This window comes from Elgaria multicarinata, chromosome 6 (genome assembly GCF_023053635.1).
Source record: "Elgaria multicarinata webbii isolate HBS135686 ecotype San Diego chromosome 6, rElgMul1.1.pri, whole genome shotgun sequence".
NCBI classification, from domain to species: Eukaryota; Metazoa; Chordata; class Lepidosauria; order Squamata; family Anguidae; genus Elgaria; species Elgaria multicarinata.
Window position 1 is genome coordinate 67022245 of NC_086176.1, and position 25751 is coordinate 67047995.

Below are 25751 nucleotides of genomic sequence, written 5' to 3' on the forward strand. Positions count from 1 at the left end.
AATTTGCTATAAGCAGTGTCTGCAGCAAAGTTAAATTATACATTAAACCCTCTGCCCATTCCTATTATCTTAGGAAATTCTATAAGACTGTCTGATTTGTTTAACTGAGAGAGAAATAGTTCTAGGAAATTTAAAATGCAGCTCTTTGATAGTCTAGAGAGCACAGGGGAGTTTGTCTGGTGAACATCCTAGGTATTTTTGTCTAGATATTCGTGGTTGTTTGCCTTTGGTCAATTAAATACCTGCAAATTAAGAGCTGAACTGAAGCTTTTGCTCTATGGAAGAAGAAGAAGAAGAGAATGTTGAGATGAGAGTGGGTGTTTTTACTACAACATTAATAGTATGTGTATGCAGTTTCAAGGAACAATACAACCTGGGAATCAATTGTAAAATATTAGGGTGCTAGAGAACAGCCTGAATGTACCTATGAAGCAAATCCGTTGAATATAGGTTTGTTCAGTTCCAGATATAGGTTTGTTCAGTTCCAGGATAGGAGTCCATTTGTAAACCTTATGTTCAATACCACCAAAAGCCCAGAGGGAAGGTGGGATGTGAAATAAATATAGTTTTGTGCTCATGAATTTACTTTTTAAGCAATCCCATGAATACCTGATCATAAAGCTGATGTGTAAAAATCCTACTATTTCCCAAATGGTACAAGCAGGAACCTAGATTTCTGTCTGCTGATTTTCATATAGCATCTGCAGAAAACGAATGAAGGTAAACCACAGTTTTTTATCCGTTTGTGATGGTATATTGGAAGTTGCTGTAACCACATAGGAAGCTATTTCACTTACATGGTCTGTCATATGGAGTTTTGGCCACACAGCTGGCATTTTAAGTGACTTTTGACTAAGGCAACAATATTAAGATATAAATTACCATTCCACAACAACGGGTCATTTTGCAGTGTGTGGACTTGCTATGCTTAAAGGTGTCAAATCTTTTAGCACATTTTAAAACATACAATTAAAAACAGATGGAGGCCCAGCATAAAGGTTAAACAATACTGCTATCTCTTTCTCAGTATTTCACTTGGGTCCAGACCCGAGACTCACCTCAGTCTCCCAACCTGCAACATGGGACCCACTTTCGCAATTTCACAATGGCCCAACATGGCAGCAACAGCTTTGCCGTGACCCATCTGGGCTGATCTCGTGACCCATTTTTTGGTTGCGACCCACCAGTTGAAGGCCACTGCCTTAGAGAGTGTAAAGCACAGGCGGGTAGCCTCAGGTAGCCTGAGTGCAAGCTCTCTTGCCGCTTCATGCCTCTTCCTCTCCTCTTCATCTTTCTCCTCGCCTTCGCTTCCTCTTTGATGTGCCCCTTCCCCTGACCTTTGCTGCCATTGCACTGGCTCTATTTTTTCTGGCCACGTGGCTCTCTCTCTTGCTGCAGCAAATGCCACAACAGGAGACAAGTTGGCGGGACTCTCCAGAGCACCACTGGAGGTAGTGAGACCATGGCACTGGGCTCTCAGGGTGGAGGTTGGGTAGGGCTTCAATTTGCTGGTCCTCCCACTCCGCTGCCTAATGTAGGTGCATCACCCTGCTTCATGGGAAGGCTGTCTCTGACCTCAGGCCCAGGGGCCAAGTGTAACCCTCCTGGGTCTGAGCCTGGGCCTCTGGGGTTCCATAAATGGCTGTGTCCCCTTTCCCATGTTCACCCCTTCCCCCAACCACCAATCATTTTTTTTAAAAAAAATTCCCAGCTTTTTCCCATTCAGAAAGCTTGAAAATCTTTCCTAACATAGGGACGTAGAAAACCTTGGTCCATCTAGCCCTCTACTGTCATGACTGGTAGAGCGGCTCTATAGGATTTCAGACTGAAGTTTTTCTATCCCTATCTGGAGAAGCTAGGAATTGAACCTGGGACCTTCTGCATACAAGGCAGGTACTCTACCACTGAGCCATAGCCCTAAGTCTTTTTCAATCAGCTTTAAGCTATGATATGCTGGTATATTTTTTTGTCTTCTTTGCTCCCTTCTTTTTTGCTTTTTTGCCTTCCCTCTTTGGCTTCAGCCCCACCCACCATTGGAATGTGGCCCCTCAGAGCTTCCCTACTTTGGCTCTCAGTCTGGAAGAGTTTCTCCACCCCTGGTATAAGCAGTTGCTAAGGGAGCTGAAAGCGTCTCCCTGACTCTTCCCAATGTATGTCTTGATTAGGCCAGAAAGGAAGGCACTTTCTTCTCTCTACCAGTCCATGCAACATGAGAAACTTGTGCAGTCTATCAGTGCTAAGGCCAATTGGCCCACACTTTCTCATTGTCTTGTCTTTTATGTCTTGTTTGATAAATGGATGTGATTCCCCGAACTAGCTGTTCCTCAGCAAAATCCTTTAAAAGTATTAACAATAGAACTATAAACTTATTGTGACATGGGTGTAATTCATTCTTCCTGGTTTTGGATCTGCTTCTTTCTAGTTCCTTCTTTTCTACTGCCTTACAACATATATTTATTATACACACGCACACACAAATTCACCGGTTAAAATTGGCATGCCTCTCTAACAAATTTCTTATTCTGGTTCACTGAAATCTTGTATCTGAGCAGCACTAGTGAATATTCATGTATATTTAACATTTAAAAGGCACTTTGAAATACTTCAATGTATCAGGACTGTGTAACTCCTAAATAAAGAAAATCCTCCTAGGGAAAGAGGGCAAGCCAGAGCTCATCCATTCTGAATTGTTTGCATTTTGTGTCATAAATTCCACAACACTTAGGAGGTTTTAAAGCAGCAGTTTGGTGGAATCCAGCTGAGCACAGGCTGGTGTATACCGCAGCATAGATAGGAGACAGTCTGCTAGTAACAATTAGAAGAATATGCTGTTCTGAATTAATAGATAGGATGCAACAAGATTCCCCACCCCCTAATCAGTTGGAGTTTGCAAGAATAGAAAACCTATTTCCACTCACTTTTTCCATAGCTTATGTAGCTATTTTCTGTATAATATGATATACCAGTTTATATATCTATGTTTATCTATATTTAATATGAGACACACTGGTCTGATTCACATGTCACACAAAGCCTCTTGACAATAAGCTGCCATGGCTAACCCAACAGATGAACAGGTGCTCTGTGCTTCGCTGTGGCTTGTTTCCCCACCCTCTTCAGCATATATCCCAGGCGCCTTTGCAGCAGAACCCCTCATTTCCTTTCCCCTACAACAGGACCCTTCCTGCAATTGGTCTGTAGGGGCTGGTTGCTGGCATGTGAGGGAAATCCTCTCTCCCCTCCCCCGCATCAGATTGCAAAATTGAATTAATTGTTTGACCCTGTATGAATGGGGTAACACATTTGAATTTCCGCCCCCCAGGGACTTGCGCAAGACTGCCTCTCCCATTATATCGCCCTCTTGTCAATGTCCTTGTCAATGTCATCCTCTATTTTGGTACCTCCCTTGCTAGCAAACACCAGTTTTTTTTAAAGGCTGCAGCAGGCTACATGAAAGCAAGAACACCCACCCCCTAAAACTCCTTTTCTCCTGCAGGCACCAGCTGCTTTTGGCTCCTCCCCACACATTCACATCAAATTTCAAAAAGGTTATAATTTTCCAAGCCCTTATGGGAATGTGTTGGCAAGGTTTCTTTTTTGGGGTGGTACTTGCAGTCTTGCACAAGAGTGCCTCTCCAGTATTTAGCAAAGCATTCCTGTATCCTCCATTTTCAATGTTGTCCACTTTGGCAATTCCCTTGCTATTGAACACTTAAAAAAAAAAGCTTGCCTCATGTGAAGTAATAAGACCCACCCCTAAAACTTCTTCTCTCCTACACGCTCCAACCACTTTTACCTCTGCCCGTTCAAGCCTTCCTTCTGCTGACTTCTGCTGTCATCGATACATACTGAGCAGGGTTGGTAAACATATGCAAATTTCATGGCGGACCAGTAAAATGGGAAATTTATGCAAATTTCCTAGCCATGGACATTTGATCCTGTGCGCTTGCACAGGACTGAAAATATTTTTTAAAAAAGGTTGTGAACGCATTCAGAACACTCTCTGGTGTCCTTTCTTCTCTAGTTTTAGGAGGATGGGGCAGAGGGCACTGAGAAGGGATGAGGGATGATGGTGGCAGTACTCATGAGTGGCACGGGGTTTTGCTGCTCTTGCTGGGTTGCTTTCTAGCCATTCCTGACAACCCACAATGAAATTTCTCAGCTGGGTTCAGATGTCATGAGAAGCCACCATGGGTATGAAGAACCCTAGAACAAGCCATGGATTTTTAGGGTAATTTGTTTCTGAAAATTATGCCACCTTGCAGAAATCACACTGGATTTGCACAACACAAGCCAACAACCCACCATGGCTGATCAGCCATGGTGGGTTGTCATGTCGTGCAAATCAGGTAATTAAGTGAATCTAAAATAAATATGGGAAAAATCACTAATATTGACAGTGGTTTTATCTCTTCATGCTACCTGGAAATATGTCTGATAACCCAGAAAATATACACATTAGTGCCAATATTTAAGACTGGAACTAGATAATAATGCAGATTTTGTGTGTGTGTGTGTGTGTGTTCATGCTCTTCTGAAAACAGCATTCCCATGTATCCTTTCCCCACATCACAGTGAGCTTCCCTGCACCCACTCCAGCTTGTTGCCTGTCACTTGTGGGACAATGAGGCACACTCTGGCATCCCTAGAGAATGGGGAACAAGACATGGATTACTCTTTTCATCAGTAGCCACCTCTGCTCCAATATTTAAACTAAGAGAGAAAGTCCAGATTAAACATGGTTACTTGGAGGTAAGCCACATTGATATAACTGGGGTTTAGGATATCAGCCTGTGATCAATATTGTGGCATCAATGTAAAAAAATGAAGTCAGGGGTGGAAAGGGAACAATTTTCTAAATACAATAAAGTTGATAAAAATCTGAATTTGCCTATAGGTGTATCTCTATCCAGACTGCATGCTGCAATGTGGGCAGGTTTACAGAAGTGTTGCAGGGCTGTAGCATTAGTTAAGTTTCTTCCCAATTATTCAGCCAAATTATTCCAAATTATATCAAATTATTCAAAGCTCCACTGTAACAGCAGGATGCATGTGGAAGGAGAAAATGCTATCAACTATGACTCCAACCTTTCTTTTCTTTAGAATTCTGCACAGGAACATAACTTGATTTTTTTTTACAAAATCAACTTGATCAGAAGCATAAAATGAATAGCAGGGATTCATGAAAGGTGAAAAAGCTGAAAACATAGCCACTTAACTTAGGCTCCTTTCTAAACAATCCATTTATTGTGCAATAAAAGAGCATTTGTAGCTCATTTCCTGCAGGGGATACAGGCATATCTTTCCTCAAGGAAGTGCTTTTCTTGTAGGAGCCTCATTTTCCCAGCATCCAAAACATGGTATTTGGAACAACCCTCTGTGAGCTGAGAGCCCTTTTTGAATGCTCTTAACTCTCCCTAAGCATAAGTGTGTTCAGCATTTTAATGAGCCCTTTCCTCTTAGCACAATGGAGGACATTTTTCCAGTGTAAAAAAATATGACTTCTTACTGGTCATTGCGCCTCAATCACGTGCAATTGATTGAAATCAGGTCTGCATATTCTTTGACAGTATGCAGTGAAATTAAGCTGCTCTAAGTAATTACATTTTGTGGATATTGAGCTGTGATAATACAGCATTTGAGACTTAATTTGGTTAATGAAACAGAAGGCTTATTTTCCTCATCACTAATTTCTCTGGTGGTTGTTTATTTTTATAATTTATTTTTCATCTCTCTTGAAGACTCTTCTTCTTCTTCTTCTTCTTCTTCTTCTTCTTCTTCTTCTACTTCTTCTTCTTCTTCTTCTTCTTCTTCTGTGCCTGTTAAACTGGAGAAGCGACTCCAGACATACTTGGCCACGTTCAAGCAAGTATGTGATAAACGGTGAGGAGTAACTATTGCCCTCACCAATGAGGGACCATTTATCATGGGAATATTTTGCATGTGGGCACATGTGGATGGTGCATGTCTGTTTACATTACTGTTCTTTCCTCAGCAGAATGCAGACTATCTGATTGGAGAAGGATATGGCCCCCATGAATTTTGACCCCCAAGGAGTGGCAATTTAAATGCCTGTATGTTATTCATAAATGACCCAATAAAAAAAAAACCTGTGAGATTTGAGATGATAGGCTTTGAGATAATAATTAAAAGTCCATCTTAACAGGTGTCTTCGATGGCTTGGAGCACCTTTTACCACTGGTGGGTAAGACAGTTACAGTCATTCTTGGACAGAGATAGCTTGGTCATCATGGTCCATGGCTAGACCTACACTACTGCTTTATAGCGATTGAAGTGCACTGACAACTGTTGGGGCACAATCCATATTCCATATGCCATTTTCATAGTGTTATTTCCTGCTTTCTATTCCACATTATCCAAAATACCGCAACAAATGTCATTGTGTGTCCTATGAGGTATAAATGCGCAAGAGGAATATAGTGTTACCATGATGGGATCGTAATGATTGGACATAAGGTGGAGATCTGGCCCATGTCTTGGTAACCTTAAACCTGGATTGGTTCAGTGTGCTTTATGTGGAGCTGCCCTTAAGGCTGGTCCAGAAGCTACAACCAGGTTGGTAAAGGGAGCAGCTTACTGCCAACACATTATACCTATTGTGAGGGAACTGCGCTGGCTGCCCGTTTTCTTCCAGGCTAGGTTTAATGTTTCGGTACCTGTTCATAAAACCCTAAACTACTTGAGACCGAGATTGCCTGTCCCTGATACCTGCCTGTTTAATTGCGGTTCTGATCAGAGGATACGCTTCTGGTGGTGCCTGATATTTCATAGGCCCAATCCATGATAGCTTGGAATAGGGCCATTAGTGTCACTGTACCCACTCTCTGGGACTCTCTACCGGTACAAATTAGACAGATGTCAACTCTTCTGGGTTTTTGGCAGCTACTGAAAATGTCCTTGTTCCCAGAAAAGTATTATTTTTCTTCAGCATACAGAAATAATATAGAATATTTTATTATGATCTTATACTGTATTGTTTTGTACATTGCTTAGACATTTCTTTCTATGTAAGTGATACGTAAATATTGTTAAATAAATAATAAAAATATTTAAAGTGGAATAATGTAATCTAAAACACTGCAGCTTCAACTGTGGTCAGTTCTTTCCTCATCACCTCTGTGCTCTATATATACTTCAGCATGCTAACCCTTTAAATGGGAACACCAATTACTATTACAAGGTTGAATGATTGAGAACATCACATGATGCTAGCTAAGATCCCAAAGCAGTGCACTAATAAAAGTGTTGCAAAGCAACAGATATATGTTCAGACATGTTCCTCATTCCGAAAAACAGCAGGGTTGTGGGAACTGAGGCATGGGAGCAGCAAAGCTCAGATGCCCAGACAAACACAAGTCTCAGCAAATGACTAAGCAGAAAGAAATACCCTGTTCAAGGATCAGGCTTTTTACCTAAATTGGATTTCAGTTGACTCATTGTACCAGATGCAAATGCAACAGGAAGGGCTTTACTTTATATCACAAGTCAAAGTATCTCCATTTTGTGCTGTAACCTTTTCCCTCTAGCATCTCAAGGCTAGACTGTTCTGCTGCGATGCTGCTGATATGCTGCTGTGATTTTTGAACACTATTTGGAGGTAGAAGCTGGTAGAGAATGTACTGGGAGCACATTGTACTAGCATTCTACATTGTTTCCTATAATCTTCCAGGCTTACTTCAAGATACTGGGGTTTTCATTTGACCTGAAGGACCATTTCTCCTCCCCTTCCCACTCTCTGTCCCCATCATAATTACTAAGATTTTCTGCAGATAATACCCTCTTAACTATGGATTGGATCCAAACCAAGTTGTTAAATTCATTTATTAAAAGTATTTTAAAACCACCCTTTATTCTAACATGCCACAAATATAATGCAGTGCAGCAGTAACACAATGATGTATTACAAACAAATTAGAGGCATAAGAACACCAGAGCAGACTCCACAATACCCAGCTTAATTTAGCTGGAAGTGAGTTGCTGTTGAATCAATGTGAAAGTTAGTCATGATTTGAGGTTAGTCAATTGATTTCAGTGGGAACGAAGAGCTACTAACATAGTCTCTAACATTATGGCCTTTTGTGCATGAACTTGCATACAGGGACATTTTTGAAAGTGTAACCATTCTATGCTGTTTTGCCTGCAATGGAACTAGGGATTGTCTGAAGGAAATTCCATATTTGGAGATGCAAATTTGAATATATTAGTCGTGTTTCTTGGCAAAGTTCAAATGTTGGATTGGTATCTTGAATTAATTTGCTCCAGTCTGTAATGTGTGTCATAACTAAGGGTTACCAGAAGCTGAACTGAGCTGAGAGTGAGGAAAAGGACTGGGGATAATTAATCTTCTGTCAAATGGCCAGCCTCTCTCTTTAGACCTAGTAAGACAGGAGGTGTGGGGGGAAAACCCTCAGAAAGGAAACAAACTAGACATTTGTTACCTAGTCATAGTAGCCTAATAAATGTGCTTGTTTTGTGATGGCTTCTGGGAGAGTGGGAATAAGAATGACACTATGTGGGCAATCCTAAAGCATATGCTGGGACGTAGAAGATGAATGATTGTCTCTAAGTGCTTTACGCCATCTGCCTCACAAAATATGAAGCACTGACAAAGATTTTGAAATCATCTCACATTTCTTCTTGAGCGTGAGTTCATTTTTTTTGGGTGCACCTTTGACCTTCGGTTCTTCCTTACATGGAGCCTCCTTTTTAAGTAAACATTTTCACTCCCATCCATTCTTTTTGACCACTACTGAATTATATTACAGTAGTTAGTTGTAAAGAAGAGGAGGAGGAGGAAGAATGCAATATAACAAATAAAATTCAGACTAGATAATGAGCTAATCTTCTGCATTCTGTTCAGTCTGTCCTTGGTTTTCTCTGTAGTTTTGAGAGAATGGCTCATCTCAAAGGAACTCCTGTCAGTCATTTTTACTTTTCATGTTCTGTCATCATAAAGGAATCTGAAAGGGAGAGGCCACAGGCCTCAGCAGCATATAGCTTTGCTGCAGATAATGGTCTCTGATTTCTTGATGCTGCTGGTAGATGACAGTTGGATTAGACCTTATGCACTTCCCTAGTTCTTAGGCACCCAGGTTGTTTTGGCTACAAAGCTGAGAGCAGCAGCAATCTGGTCTGCTTTCTTTCCATCAGGAATATGCCTGCTTGCCATCCTTTTGCCCACTTTTCTACAGAGCACCATCTGTGAGTTCTCCATGTTGGGAATAGTTCCATCTACTTTCTATGCACAGAAAAGATGCAAATACTCCCTTACAGTTAGCGATCCTCATTTATGACTATCGGCCCTGTTCTCCTCAACATATGTGCCTCTATTAAGGTGGCCATGTGTTCTGCTTTACAGAGGATTGCCCTTGATTTGAAGGGCCATCCGAGGACAGTTCTCTATTTGAAGGTGTCCTCTATTTGAAGGGCTGTCAAGTTCAAGTCTGGTTGAAAGGTAAAAAACCATAAGAAGAGAGGGCAGCCTTGAAGCAGCCCATCCATCATTAGAAATTGGACATCAGACTGAGCTGGCACTCAGATCATCTTGTCACGGTCTTCTGCATTATGGTGATGGTGAGATGTAGTTCTCTTCAGATTATATTTTTTTCTAAATCTGCATCTATACCAATAAATTAGAATCTGCCAATTTTCTATAAATTGACCTTTTTTTCTTTTCTTTTTTGTTCGTGATGCTTTCCTTCTGTTTTGGTGATATGTAAGTAGCCACTCTTGCCTGGCTTGTACTGAGGGAGAACCGTGTGGATATTCTGCATAGATGAACTTCAAGTTAGTAGCATGAGCTCTGGTCTAGATGTTATACTCCCCATCAATGTTTCTCACACCCCATCCAAATAGTTTAGAACAAATGTGTTGAGACTGTCATGTGGATGGTGGATTTCACACATTCTTGATTGTGAAACATTGAAATTTATTTATTTTAAATTATTTTTAGATTGCCTTTAAGGACAGAACCCTCTCATGGGCCATTGGAAGGAAAATGTTCTTTTCCAGGTGGTGGCAACAGCCAGATGTGGGTTCTGGCCCAAGCAGGAGTTCCCTCAGGAGTCCCAGTTCAAGGCAAGAGTGCAGGCTCAAGGTAGCAGCCTAGACAACTCCAAGTGGCAGAGTCCAACACAAGCAGACTGAAAACATTGCTTAAACAGCACAGTTCTCAACTGAGACTTAAATAAGGTTAGAGCTCAGTCTAGTGGCTTGCTCTTCCTTTGCTGGGAGAATCCTCTTACAGCTAAAGGGTTCTTCTGGAGTTTTAGCAGCTGTTGACTTTGATGGCATTGGAAAGAGTCTGGCTCCGCTGTGATTTCTGGGCTAGTCCTCAGACTCCAAAGATGGTACATCACCTCCTCAGGCAGGGTAGATGATTGCAAGTAGGGCTCCACATGTGTGCCATGGCTTTCCTCCCCCAGTCAGTCACCTTCCCAGAGTCCATGGCTTCATTCCTTGAACATATCCAAGCCTGGGGTTGGAATTCGTACTGGTTCATAAATCATGCAAACGTGTTTTGTTTGCAGACTTGAACATGAGCATAATTCTCAGGAAATCGTCACAATTTCCTCAGCTTAGATTCACAGTTCATTAGATTCATTTGCACAACTGGGTACTTAAAAAATGCACAACCCTCCTCAAATATGCATTTCTCATTTATATGCTTTCGCCTATGGGGAAAATGCGCTTGGAAAAGTATATATTTTTGTGTGTGAAAACATGTGCTGTGCCTGTTTGAAAAAAAGAAAAAGATGCTGGTGATTGGTAGCGAGAATGAAGCGAGGCAAGCGTTGAAGTGAAAAAGGGGGAACCTTGACAAGTTTCAGCTTCACTCTTTCTCCCATCCCTGTCCAAAGTGCTGGATATGCTCTCTGAAGGTAGATTTTGCAGTGTGAGCACTGGAAAAACAATATATGCCTGCAACAGGCATGTTATCTTGAGGAAAGATATCTGGAACCAAGGTTACAGACGTGTAACAATTGGGCATTTCATCACACTATAAACTGTCCAATACGCCCTGAGTTGGTCCAATGCAAACTGCCACTCTGCTTGCTGTTTATTTTTTGTTCTTTGGGACAAATACACCTACTAAGGACTGATTCACATATGTTTACAGTGTTAAATGGCCCATCACTTTCCTTCTTTGGAAACTGTCAAGGTAATGTCAGGGGATACCAAATGTCTGTCTGTGGTATAGGTTCTGATAGTTGTTTCACATGTGTGATTTGATATGAATATGCATGTAAGAATGCAGTCTGAAACTTTGATCCTGGAATTAAATTGGATACTCTCCACAAAATCCTTCCATAGAGAATTGAGGGGAGCATCCATCAGTAATATCTCAAATGTAAATATCTATGATGGTACAGGGTACATAAAGGAATGGTTGTGCCACCTAAGGGTACTATTGGAGTAAACAGGATGTTAGACCTATGCTTCTCTGGGGGAAGCTCTGTGTAGGTAGCACACTGTACTTCTGAGGCCTAATCTACACCAAGCAGGATATTGCATTATGAAAGCAGTACACAAAAGGCAGGAGCCACACGACTGCTTTACAGCGGAACTGAAGTGCACTGACAACTGTTAGGGCCCATTGACGCATTCCACATACCGCTTTCATAGTGCTATATCCAGCTTGGTGTGGCTCCTGCCTTTTGTATACCACTTTCATAGTGGAATATCCTGCCTGGTGTAGATGAGCCCTGAGTCATCCTTGTGGGCAAAGTGACTTTTGGAGTTCCTTTTTTATTTATTTATTTATTACATTTTTATACTGCCCAATAGCCGAAGCTCTCTGGGCGGTTCACAAAAATTAAAACCACAATAAAACACCCAACAGGTTAAAAACACAATTACGAAATACAGTATAAAAAGCGCAACCAGGATAAAACCACACAGCAAAATTGATATAAGATTAAAATACAGAGTTAAAACAGTAAAATTTAAATTTAAGTTAAAATTAAGTGTTAAAATACTGAGTGAATAAAAAGGTCTTCAGCTGGCGACGAAAGTAGTACAGTGTACTTTCCAGCATAAGTAATCGCCACATCAGGAAAATTATGTGCAACATCACGTTTGATCATCTGTGCAAGTATATGTTATTTTGTTCTCTACATATGCATTAGGTAACTGATACCATATCTATAGCAGTTGGGGGGCATTTCATTTTTGAAGTTTCAGCTGTAACAGAGGATGGTAAGATTTGTTTACCCCACATTCTAATTTGTGGAGCTGTCCCAGTCTCACGATGCCCGTGACTTTTAATTCCTCAACCCAAGACAAGGTCCAGGGCATTCCCTGTCCTGGGCTACCAGAAAATTTACCTACCACCAGGAACTCCTCTCAGTGCTTTTAGTAAGGACTCTCCTTACCCCAAACCTCCACCCCCTGTTTCCCAGCAGGATCTTAGTCTGGTATCTAAACATACAAGGCTGAATTGAAGTTTGAAGTGTGTCTCAGGAGATGCAAAGTTCAAAGTGTGTCTTAGAAGGAGATGAAATCTGAACTGTTGTTTTGAGCATATGACTGTAAAGTACATGGGGGTTTCCTCTCTTCAATTTTTAAAAACACATAAATTATGCTACGGAGATAAAAAGTTGAACTTGCTCTGGCGATAAAAAGTTGAAGCCAGGAACGAGGATTAGATTCTTTTTGCAGAGCTCACTTACAACCTAAAAAGCAAATTTTAAAGAGAATATAGCAGAGCCATAACTGAGCAGAAGTTGCTATAGCAAGGATTAAAAATGTGAGGTACTGGAATGAAATGTTACATCTGGCCAATTAAAAAAAGTGGTTATCTACACAGTGCATCTGCATAATGACATTAATAAACATGCTACACTGGTTCAGATCTCATTAATACTATAAAAATACATTTGACATTCAGGTTGTTTTTTTTAAAGCATCTGACTGACTTGTAAAGAGTTGCTTAAAGATTCACTGTATTTGCCAGTTGTCATTGATATTTTAAAACCAAATTGACAGGATTCAATATCCAACTTACTTTCAAGAAAGAACAATTGCATTATAAGCATAAGCATGTGGCTGATTGTGACATTGCATGACACTTTGAAGCGAATAGCCTCAATTATTGTAACCATATTTTGGCCCAAGAAAAGAACAGCCTTGTGGGCATCTCACAGGATATCTTCAGTTACAGAGAAAACATAATTTAAAATATCCAGTAATTAAATGAATAGGTAAACCATCCTAAGACCAGTGGATTTTCAATTTTTTACAATGCTTCAGCACTCATAAAGCACCATTAATTTTGTTGTTGTTGTAAAAACAGTAACCGCTGCCCCAATCCTGATTGCAGCCTCTGACTCCAAACATGTAAATCGGGGACACAGAAGCTCCCTTGTCCACATGATGGATGGAATTCTCTGCTCTTGTGAACATGTTTTTATTTATTACATTTGTATTTCACTCTTCCTCTGAAAAGAACTCAAAGCAGTGCATACGGTTGTTCTCCAGTCAACTATCATCTGGTACGGGGGCTACTTAATGTATTGGAAAAAGGAGGAAATGAATCCCGCCAAAAGAGGACAAAACAGGACACAAATCTACGGAACTGTGCATATACTAATTTATTTGTTCATTATTATTTTTTACATATACCACTTTTTTCTTCTTGCAAGCAACCCAAGGTGGCATACATGATTGTTCTCTCTATTTTATCCTTATAACAACTTGTGAGGTAGATTAGGCTGAGAGTCAGAGACTGGCCCAAAGTTGCCCAGTGAGCTTCCCGAGTGCCAGTCCAACACTAACCATTAGGCCACACAGCCTTTTGTAATTCTTTCTAAACATGCATCTGTACATATAAATAGAAATTATAATATATCTCACCATAATGAGGAAGGCTGTGTCCTAGTACTCACTGTTCTTTGGCAATTTCAGAGGCTGCTCCTCTCCCTATTTATTTATTTTTATTTAATAGAATTATTTACTGCCGAAAATGTTTAAAAACATCTCTAACCTTATGGTTCTTTGGTTTTAAATAGAACTTGGATTAGACATCCCTTCAAACAGAGGACTATCCTCTGCTTGGACACATGGGGAACACATGGGGAAAGGATCGAATGGTTTTGGGCCACTAGTGCTATTCATTTTGCACTAGTGGAACCCAATGCTTGTGCAATGTCCATAGCACTCAGTGTGACAGATTTCCTGGGAAACCCATCACTCTAGCAAGTGTTGTTGACGTTGTGCAAGCACTGATTTCTACCAGTGTACTGTAAATAGTACTAGTGGCCCAACACCATCAGATTGTTCCCATGGCCACCCTATCATCCAGGTAGTAGCCAAAGCCAGGCCTGCTTAACTTTGGATTGGTTATTACATGAAGCATCTTCAGACCATCCCCACATATGACAATTAAATAGAAAACTGTAATTAGTTGTTAGCATGCATTCAAGTCAAGCCAAGAACTCAGCCCAATTCAGTATTCTCCCACACCCACCAGTAAGGAACCTGAGCTGAGCTATACACATGGAATGCTACACTATCACAACAGCTTCCCTATTTATCCTAATGAAGAAGAAGCCCTGCCTGTGCACTCCTTTGTACACATCCACTTTGTCATTAGAGGCACAAGTGGATTCGGTGGCACGGAGCACCTTTTATCAGTTTAGGCTGATACACCAACTACGTCCTTATCTGGACAGGAATAGGCTAGCTTACAGTTCCAAGCCCGATTTAAAGTGCTGGCATTAACATTCAAAGCCCTAAATGGCTTGGGGCCATATTACCTGAAGTATTGTCTCCTCCCATATATACCTGCCTGGATATCTGGCCAGTCCCAAGGTCGTCTTTAGTGGTCTTTCTCCAGGTGGCCCTGCTAAAGGAAATGAGGTGGATGGCTAGAATGTAAGCCTATGCGGCAGGGTCTTGCTATTTATTGTTTTACTCTGTACAACACCATGTACATTGATGGTGCTATATAAATAAATAATAATAATAATACTAAGGCTGTTTCTACACTTGCCTTTTTTCCTGGGATCATCCCTGTGCATCCAAATGACACACAGGGGATCCCGGGAGCAGGCAGGGACGATCCCTCCATTTTCCTGGCATAATCCTTAGCTGTAGAAAGGGCCTAAGAAGAAGGCCTTTTATTGTAGGGTGACCAACTGTCAGGATTTCCCCGGATTTGTCCTGGTTTTTGTTCTTTCCATGGTGTCGGGGGATTTTCTATAATTTTCAATAATGTCCTGGAATGACACACTTTCCCCTTTAAGGCTGCCATTAGCATGGCAGGAGGGAGTGACATGCTTTCTTGAGGCACATCATTCCCCCACCCCGAGCTCCAATTGAGGTCTTAAAGGGGAAAGTGGGTCATTTGTGGACATTATAGAAAAGGCCCCAATTGGAGTGGATGGTGGTGGTGCAGAATGAAATCCTTTCCCCTCCTCCACTCCAATCGGGTTCTTTAAGGTGGCGGGGGAATAACATACTTTCTGCAGGACTCAGAAAGCTGCTTCCCCACACACACACTAGGTGTCCTCTTTTTTGGTTTCCCAAATATGGTCACCCTAGTACTATGACTGTTGTGGTTGTTTATTATGTTATTAAAAATGAAGAAATGGTTTTATATAAGTGTAAGTTCCTTTTTTAGTATTTAGTATATTATTATAGTAGTTGTGTGCCTTTGCTACTCATTGGTTGCTATCATTTACTTTTTGTGAACCGCCCAGAGAGCTTCGGCTGTTGGGCAGTATAAAAATGTAATAAATAAATGTGACCGAGGCCACGCCCCCTTGGGGGCCGGACATGTTGAGTTGGCACCACCTTGGGGGTGGGCATGTTGGGGTGGCCACGCCTCCTGAGGGCAGCCATTTTGTCCTCCTTTTTGGTTTCCAAAATATGGTCACCCTATTTATTGTGACCCCCTGGTTGTTGAATGAGCTTCCCAGAGAGGCTTGCCTAGCACATACAAGGTGCTCTTTTCAGTGCCAGGTCCTTTTAATTTTCCCAGGCATTTTAGTCGTTCAGTTTCTGTTGGTATAAACCTGTTACCCTATTTTAAATCTTTGTATAGCTGCTAGGTTTCATTTTGGTTTCGATTTTATACTGTAGTTTTATACTTTTAGACTTTGATATTGTATCTTAGCATGTTGTATTTATGGTTTTAATTGTTGTGAATCACCCAGAGAGCTTAAGCAATTGGGCAGTATGCAAATGTAATACAATTAATTAATTAATTGGAATTAATTGAACAACCTCCAGCCATGAGAGATCAGTGTGCACACAAGTCTGTGTGATCATGGATGTCACACTTGAGGTCTCTCACCTCAGTTCATCAGTTTGGAAAGATGAAAGCACTAGTGAGCTGCAACCAAGGCATAGGCATTTTTCAAAAACATAAAAAAAATAGTTTGATCCTAAAATATGCTGTGCAAATACCAAAGGATGGGGAATTTGAATGACCATACCAACATAGTCTCAATACATGATGTTTTGACACTATTGCATGCAGATTCTCTCTCCCAAACTGCTATTAAGGTGCTGTATAATTAACACAAACCAGTCAACGTTACACCTGGCCTAACAGCTTTGAAAATGCCTGTTAGAGTGTTCCAAATCCCTTAACATTTCTACATTTTTTAATATTAAAAAATGATATCATTAACACTTGAAATTAAAAAGTCTGTTTCGAAAGAAGGGAAATTAAGTGTCAGCTTCTTTTCATGATCTCATTCACAACCTTGTTTGCAGATGTCCTGGCTGTAGCAGGATCAGTTAATCAAAGTGAGCCATGGAGAGTGGAAATAAACCGGAGATTGCCTTATTTATAATTCTCTCAGTAGATAGGTTATAGTCCAGAATGGTTCTGTCATTACCTTGTTTCAGGCAGCGGGTTGTGACATGCTTGCTTTTGTCTTTCTTGTCATTCCTTAGGTTGAGAGCCAAGGCTCAACAAACCCCTTCCTTGCTTCCAAAGGGAAAGGTCTATCAAGTCCCAGAGAAGTCTCTTCTTCCCAGTACATTGGGTGGAGAGTTGCCACTGCCATGTGCCATCATTTCTTGCCACCCATCGGTCCAGACATCCCCTTACCCCGCCAGCCTGCACGGAAGCCATTCTCAGTGCCAAGTCGAGAATCAGAGCCAACTGTTAAGGAGAAGAAAGCCAAACGCCTCTCTTTAAGGTACTCATTTTCTAGGTCTGCATATTTCTTATGTAGTGTTATGCGGTTTGCTTGAATGTTCTTTTAAGCCTTCCTGCATCCACCATTCCCTTGTCTGATAAAATTGGGCAAAAAATATTGGAAAGGAAATGAATCTATCTGGGTCAGATCTTTTGGATGAAACAGTCATTTGTCTGCTTTGCATCAAAGCACATTTCTCTCCCTGGCATTTCACCTGGCTACATGATAACTGAGTTTAAAAATAAGCCTTTCGATAAGGAAGCATCTGGCATGGCAGTGTCACAAAACTAAAGTGATTTGAATTTACTTTAGTTTTAGTCGGGTGCTTTAGTGAATCAACTCCCAGAAAAGGCAACTGGTAATCAAAGGAAAATGAGATAACTCAAGGGTATGCACTGGGTGTAAATGAAGCCTTCACAGACCAACGCTGCAGTTTTGCAATGTCCCGAAACAGGGGTTTGGACATGTTGTGGTGTGTTTTATCATGCAGTAGCACATGTAGTTTGGTCCTGAGTTCCTGGGCAGTTTCATAAGGTCTGTTTCATTTGGAGGAGATGGGTGTTTTTGTAATATCTGTTCATTTACAAATATGGAACTCTGTGTGTTTCACAGCAGTGCAGAATCAAACACACAGCAAGCAGTAAGACCACAGTGCTCCTGGATCCTAGAGATTCATCCAGAAGCCTCTTAGCTCCAGATCTCAAACACTGCATTTTCTTTCTCCCTCCTCCCGTATTCAGACTGTAAAAAATTGTCCCCTGTACCTCTCCTTGCAAGGCTATCTCTAGATGGAGAATAGGGCACATTCTAGAAGCCAATAGTAGCCAACGGTCAGCTTAATAAGCCATCCTGACCACAGTGAATGATCAAACCCTTAGGTACATGCATAGAGTAGGACCCCCAAGAGAGAATAGGGAGGATCCAGTGGTTAACTGGACCATGCCCTATGCCTGTAACACTGTATATGTTGAAGGTTGCACAATAGTAATGCTTAGCATTTTTATAGCCCTTTAGAGTGTTTCAGACCACTTCACATCTGTCACCTCTGTAATTCTTACAACAACAATATCGTAAAATAGGGCAGTATTATTATCCCCATATTCTAGTCCAATGGAGAACTGGACCAATGGTGAACTGGACCATGCCCAGACCAAGGCTGAGACTTGCCTAAGGCCACACAAGTCAAATCATGACAGAAGCAAGGTTTGAACCAACAACTTCCTACTTCACACCTCAGCCTCTTTGTCATTCTGTAGTGCCACCTCTGAAATATACGCATCGTATATGTTGCTGTATTATGCCCTTTGGCTTCTGAAAGAATTGAATGAAAAATGGATGCAGAGTTTAGCATCAGACAGAATAGTACAATATGACCTGAGGACTTAAAAAAATGTTCTCATAGCCATCAATATTCTTGACAGCCTGTGCTTTCTTCAGGAAACGTCTGACAGACCAACAGTGAATAATAGGAAGGAGAAAGGAAGGAGATGAGATAGTTAAATATAAAATAAATGTCATCTCCTGGAGTCAGCTAAACAATATTAACATGTGTCAATAGGCAGGACATGTTTTTTAGGTGTACATATATTCTCATATTCATTCATTCTCTCTCTCTCTCTCTCTCTCTCTCTCTCTCTCTCTCTCTCTCTCTCACACACACACACACACACACACACACACACACACACACACATACACACACACACCTCTCTTCTCCCTTCTCAAGAATGCTGTTTTAGTTCCCCTGTGATGCCCTTTAAAGGGTTTAGCAAACTCCTAAGCACCACCAACATGCATGTTTTTAGCTATGTTCCCTTTTGGCTGTAGTGATTTTTATATGCTAACTGGAGATTCTGCCAACTGTGCAAATAAACTGTGTAGAGAAAACACAGGAGAAGCCAATAGAATTTTACTTATTTACAATAAACGAGTATCTGACCCAGTGGTCTAGCTATCATAAGTACTCCAATAATGCCTTAATGAAGAAGCAAGATGCATTTTAAAATAAAGTTCAGATTAGCTCTTATGAAATGCAATGCCTGGGAATACGGAAAAGAATGGAAATTGCCCATATGAAATGGGAAATATAATTGCTGTATTTCATGGACTCTGACCGCCTTCTCAGTGAAGGGAAAGACATATTAACTTCCTGATTCCCCCTCTCCCTTGATGAATTATACTATAAGCTAGGAAAAACAGTAAGTCTCTGCCAAAGAATTGGACTGAGACATTCTGTTCATGAGGCATCCCTCAAATTACAAAACACCACAGTGTGCATCAAGCCTTTATACTACAGCCTTTAAAAAACAAAACAACTGCTTGTTAATCCTTTCATTTTTTACCATAATTTGGCTTTGCTCTTCATTACACCGTGCATCTAGAAATCCTGTTTAATCCTTTCTGGTACCTTTCTGTGCAGGCACAATTTGGTGCCAGCTTCCAGATAATCTATCACAGGTTCAAGCTTCTTTGAATTCCCATTCTCTTCTGCTGCTTCCCTTTCCCCACCAGCCTTCTAGGAAATGAGATGGTTTTAGAGTTGGGGTTGTCAGTGTTGGTTCAGTCAATGATCAGGATCCAGTTGTCTTCACATAGGAATCCCTTCTGGGGCTGGGATATCCCATTTTCTCAACACTTGGATCCTGAGAAATGCCAGTGGAAGGATGCTCATGGAAGGGGACTTCCATGTGCACCCCTGCATGTGCCCCTTGAGCAGCTTTTCTGGAGGATCAAGGGCCACAGTGAAAAGAAGGCAATTGGTCGAAAGCAGGTGGAAGCACTTTGCACAAGGTGCTTCCTCTCAATTTTGGCCAATTCCCCCTTCACCCAGTCACCTGGTGAACTCTTCCCATGCCATCAAGAAGGTCTCCTAACATTCCAGAGAGGCTTTTTAAAAGAGCTTAGGGAGCTGAAGGAGGGAAAGTGCACTGGCTTGAACTTCCTTCTGCTCATATGGTAGGGTCCAGGATATGCTTTCCGCAAGAGGAATGATTCCATATGTGGAGGGTCTCTCCCTCTGTCCCACACATTACAGCTTGCTGCATTTGGCAGGGTCCCCTGACTGACTGACCTGGTTCACACAACATGAGGGATGTCTTGCTAACCACCCACCGTGTTCCACTCATGTGCTGGCCTGCTTCACATAATTACCCTCACCAGGCATGACTTCTTGTGACGTCTGAACCTGGCAACGGTGGCTGGCTGGGATGTTTCACAAATGGCCTGCTCTAGGGTTGCTGGGTGGTTTGTTAACCAGCCCAGCTGTCCACCCTTGTAAGGGTTCACACATCACAACAAGCCATGTCCAGCAATAGTAATTCTGTAAACCAGGCCAGCATGTTACTGGCACACAATGGGTGTTTAACAAGCCACCATTGTTTATAACTAGCCTGCATGTGACTGGCATGTGTGCAGGGTAGTTAGCAAGCCACTGTAGCTTTTTATTCACCTTCACCTTGTGCAAACCTGCTCTCTCTGTGTAACATTTTCACAGGGCTGGAGGGACTGCCTTTGTAAGGAGGTGGTGGTGAAGTCCCCTTCCATCAGTGCAGTTGATCCAGCTTAAATCAGGATCCAACCCATAGTTTTCAGGATCCAAACACCATGGACTGCCCATGGGGTTTGGATCCTTTGCCACACAATATTAAACTCCCCCTTTCTTTTCCCTTTGCTTAATGCTACACAGCTCCAGCAAGGGTGAGCAAATCCAGTAATGGATATAGCACTTGTCTTTTGTTTTGCTTTTTAAATTGTGCCAGGCTTGGGCTGTGAGTAAAATGCGACTGGGGTTTCCATGACCAATATTCTGGAACAGTTCTCACACTTGCTCAGATTTCCACGCTTCAGCCGAGTAAATTCTTCCCTGTGATTATTTTTACAGTCACCTCTGCCTTTCAAACCCCAAATACCTCACTAGAATACTGGCTGCTGTAAGCTGTGACTCCTTCCAGCTACCTAGGGGGAAATAAGAAACATCTGTTAAAGTAAAATACCTCATTTGAATACAGCAGTTTCAGATTAGTCCCACCTCGTCCCCTGCCCAGCCACTGTTTGTTTTCGTCAGTGTCTGGAGTAAAGTTTTCAAAATGCAGATCTTATCTGTGGAAGGATGATGCTTTAGTGAGCTCATTTCACCCTGTCTTTCCTTCAGAACTGATTTTGGCTTTTTGGTCAATAGTGTAGATCAGGAACTACTTTACTAAGCTTTTAAGATAAAAGATGGGATTTGCTAGTTAATAAGCAGAGGCTCTGACATAGAGCTTCTTCACGCAAGCAATTTATTGCATGCTTGTGTTTGGTCACTCACGGAAGTTTGCGGGTTCTATTTATTTATTGCATTTGTGTACCGCCCCATAGCCGAAGCTATCTTTTCCTGATGTCACCCTCCTCCGATGCCTCTCCTGCTGTTTTCAACCCCTCATTTTATAAAACCCTGAAAATGCAGTAATAAATGGAAAACACGCTATGAAACAGCAGCATCTGCTGGTGGTAGAATAGAAACATATGGGAAGGAACTGGCAAAAATGGAGCGGGGGGACTGGACCATGTGTATTGTGCAGATTGTTAAACCTGCAAAGACTTCAGAAGACAAACTCCGGTAAAGCTGCAGATTTTTGCTGAATGTGGAGAAGCCCATAGTCTGTTAATTTGTTATTGTCTGAGACATGACGTCTAGACAATAATGCTATCTCCAATATCTTAGAGTCAAAGCCAGATATGACATTAGCCTTGGGTAAGGTGCTTTCCCATGCACATATAATAAATCACATACCATGTGAATTGGCCTGTTTGTGCATAGAGTTAACCTGCCAGTGATCTGTAACCTTGGTAGGTGTGTCACTGGTGTATTACTCTACATGCAAATGGGCCAAATCACAGAGGAAGTGGGTTTGTATGTGGAACACATAGACAGATAAGCACTTTACCCATGGCCATGATTACAGCTGTTTTGGTTCTAAGCCAATAAAGTAGGAGCAAACCCTGTAGTCAGCCCCAATGAAATGGTGGAACAGGGAGGAGTTCCCAATGGCTTATTATCCACTATATTGAATAACATCTGTTTTTAACATCTGATTTTATTTCATTCATGCATTCATTGTTGCCAAATCAAGTGGAGGTGTATGGCTGTCCAATGTGAATAGCAGAGAGCCATATTTGGGTGTGGCCATTGATGAAATGCTCTCTGTCATACGAGGACATTCTTTTTAAAGCCAGACGTGTGCTGCCTGCCAAGAGCTCTAATCATCAGAGCAAAAGCAAGTACAACTGAAGCTTTGCTGACTGATATCCAGAAATGTACCAGTTGTCGTTTCCCCCCTTGATAAAAACTGAAACCTCTAATATCAATGGAAATATTCTGATTTAATTCAGAGGAATTAGGAGTGGGATGGACTGTAACTTCTGCTATGCCAGTTATGCTGGGGCAAATTTGTCCACTCTGAGAGGCGAATGAGGTAATAATTGGCTTTTACAATTTTCACCTACAGCAGATCGTTACTGTTCCTTTGTTCAGCGTGAGAGACGTGCACAATGTACTTTTTCTCAAGCAAAACAAAATTATTGAGCCCCTAGTGATGTTCATTTTGACACACTGCCTCAGAGTGCCGGCATCTGATAAAAGGGGGTGAAAGTGGTAATGTACTACACATGAACGTAGGGTCAGTAATTGTTCCCGAAAGTTACTTTTGTGAAGCACGTTGGTGCTTTAACTTATTTGGCCAGAGTCACCTTATCTTGCTCTTCTAGGGTGAGAGAAAATGGAAGAATCTCTAACACTTCAATAATTATGGCCAGGATCCAAAGCACTGTGTACACCCAAAAGAGCTTTAGGGTCAAACAGTAGCCATGCAATGCCACTTAACAAAGTGTTTTTTGAAGCTGAGGAGAATTTCAGGAACAGCCTGTGTTATGGTGGGGATGAGAAGGGGGACAGCTATTTCAAATGGGAAAAAGTTAAAAGTTTCATTGGGTATGCCCAAATCTTTAAGCATGCCTAAAGTAGCCCTATGAACCCCAGCCTACTTGCATTGAATCTGTGAACCAAAGGGCTAGATCTACACTACTGCTTTATAGCAGCATTGAAGTGCACCGATAACTAGGGGTGTGCACGGACCCCCCACTCTGCCCCGCAGGCCGATCCGAAAATTTTGGATCGGCCCGCTCCGCTCTGCGCCACTCCGTCCATACTCCGCTCCTCTTCGCCGTGGAGCTCCGGCTCCGAATCGGAGCTCCGCAGTGGAGGAGAGTGGCGCCAGGTAAGGCTGGGAGAGGAGGGCGAGTGGGTTACCGGGCCCTGCCGCTGTCGCTGCCCATGCGGCGACGGCGGCAGAGCCCGATAAGGGACCAAGGGGGAGGGGGGCCTTACCTGCCTCCGTCCGCAGTCCGTCGGCTTCATCAATTGAGCCCGCGGTTCAACCAGGAAGTCTGGGCCGCAAGTGCGGCCTAGACTTCCTGGTTGAACCGCGGGCTCAATTGAAGAAGCCGACGGACCGCGGATGGAGGCAGGTAAGGGAGAAGAGGGCGGGGGGGTTTACCGGGCCCTGCTGCCGTCGCTGCCCATGCGGCGATGGCGGCAGACCCCGGTAAGGGAGCAAGGGGGAGGGGCGACAGCGGCAGGGCCTGGTAAACCCCACTTACCTTTCCGGCGGAGCTCCGGATCGAGGCGAAGGATCCGCCTTCACCTCGATCCTCTTCGCCACGCTCCGCTGGCCCCCCAATCCTCTTCGCCTCCGCCTTAAGGGGAGGCGAAGCACCCCGCTCCGCTTCTAATTCACCGGTCCGATTAGAAGCGGAGCACATCCCTACCGATAACAGCTGGGGCACATTCCATATACCACTTTCATAGTTTTACTTCCTGTTTTATATTCCACATTATTCAATGTACTGCAACAAACATCACTGTGTGTCCTACAAGATACAAATGCACAAGATGGATATAGCATTACCATGATGAGATCATTATAATTTGACACAAGGTGTAGTTCCAGCCTAGGTGTCTGCTCTTGGTCAATCCCCTCCAATGGATTTTGCTCTCCCTTTCTCTTAGCTTCCTTGATTGTTAAATGGAGCCTTACATTCTTGCTCCTAGCTGTTTCCCCAAGGCCTGTTCAGTCTTCAGTTAGATTTATTAAGCTTATAGCTTCTTCAGGTCTCAGGGAAAGACAAAGTTGGTGAAGGAAAGAGATGTTTGGAGACAATTGTTCAAATGGCACATTTCCCCTGTAAGATATGCCTTTACTGACTCCAGCTTCCATTCCTTGACATTAGAATTCCTAATAGGCAATTTGTTTAATTGGATGGCTGTGCTTGGAATATTTTTTCCCTTGAAATACAGATACAGTAATTGCATATGTCTCCTGGAGAGAAACGACAATAGAATTTAGGAATAGAGTGCTAAGTTATGTTCACTAAATAGAAAGATATTATTTCAATGAGCTCCTCCTCCCCCCTGATATTTTAATCACATTTTTTCAATTGTTAGTACACTCAAAACAATAGCTAAAGCCTACATTTTTGGAGATGTTCAGCTTCCATTCTGCCTGGTAAACTGCTCTTCAAAAAAATCTGGCAATAGGTGAAACCACTTGAAAGTTTTGGTGCTCAGGTCTTTTCGAACCCAGGCCTCAGTTCAGAAGATTTTATGGCCCGCTCCATTTCCCCAGAAGGGTATCTTTTAAAACAGCAGCTTCCCTGAGGGAATCTACACGTCGTTGTGAGGGCGCTTACATGCGCCCCCAGTGCGCCCCCACAACGACTGTGTAGACCGAGAAAGAAGAGACGGAGGAAGAGGTGGAGGAGGCGGCGGCGGCTGGGGAACTGGCCACGTCCTTGCCGCCGCCTCCCCGCCGGCCTCCTGCTGCCGGGCTAAGAGCCACCCAGGTCGGAGAGCTCGAGCTCTCCGACCTGGGTGGCTCTTAGCCCGGCAGCAGGAGGCCGGCGGGGAGGCGGCGGCAAGGACGTGGCCAGTTCCCCAGCCGCCTCCTCCTCCGCCTCTTCCTCCGTCTCTTCTTTCTCGGTCTACACAGTCGTTGTGGGGGCGCACTGGGGGCGCATGTAAGCGCCCTCACAATGACGTGTAGATTCCCTCCCTGTATTCTATGGCACATTTCTTAGGGAACTCTCTTGGTTGTGCCCACTGTTCTTGCCTTAGTTCCTAAATGAGAGCTATGCTGTTGTGAATTCTTTTCATTAAAACTCTAATAGGGCTTCTGCCATTCGACTTCAACACTCCCCATAGCGCAAAATATATGGGAATGTCCAAAGCTCATGAAAGAGCACAATTACAGCATAATCCTACTCAATTCTGCTCAGAAGTATATCTCATTGTGTTCACTGGGGCTTAAGTGGGTATAGGATTGCAGCCTTATTTACCCTCCACAGACTTCACTGTTTTTGCTTGGAGTTCAGCGTGATCTGGGTGTAGCTTATCTTCTCCTTAAGAGGCAATCCAATTGGAAGTAAGTATTTTATTTATTTATTTATTTATTACATTTCTAAACTGCCCAATAGCCGGAGCTCTCTGGGCGGTTCACAAAAATTAAAAACATTCGAAGTATAAAACAACAGTATAAAACCATA

At 42.4% G+C, this 25751-nt stretch overlaps 1 protein-coding gene across 1 annotated transcript in view; it reads left to right on the forward strand.

Annotated features, from left to right (window-relative positions):
- The window catches only part of TMEM232 (transmembrane protein 232), a 147860-nt gene that overhangs the window by 83297 nt on the left and 38812 nt on the right, over positions 1 to 25751 (forward strand). Inside the window, exon 12 of the mRNA XM_063129540.1 lies at positions 16927 to 17174. Coding sequence (XP_062985610.1) covers positions 16927 to 17174 — 248 coding nt within the window. The remainder of the gene's footprint in view (positions 1 to 16926; positions 17175 to 25751) is intronic.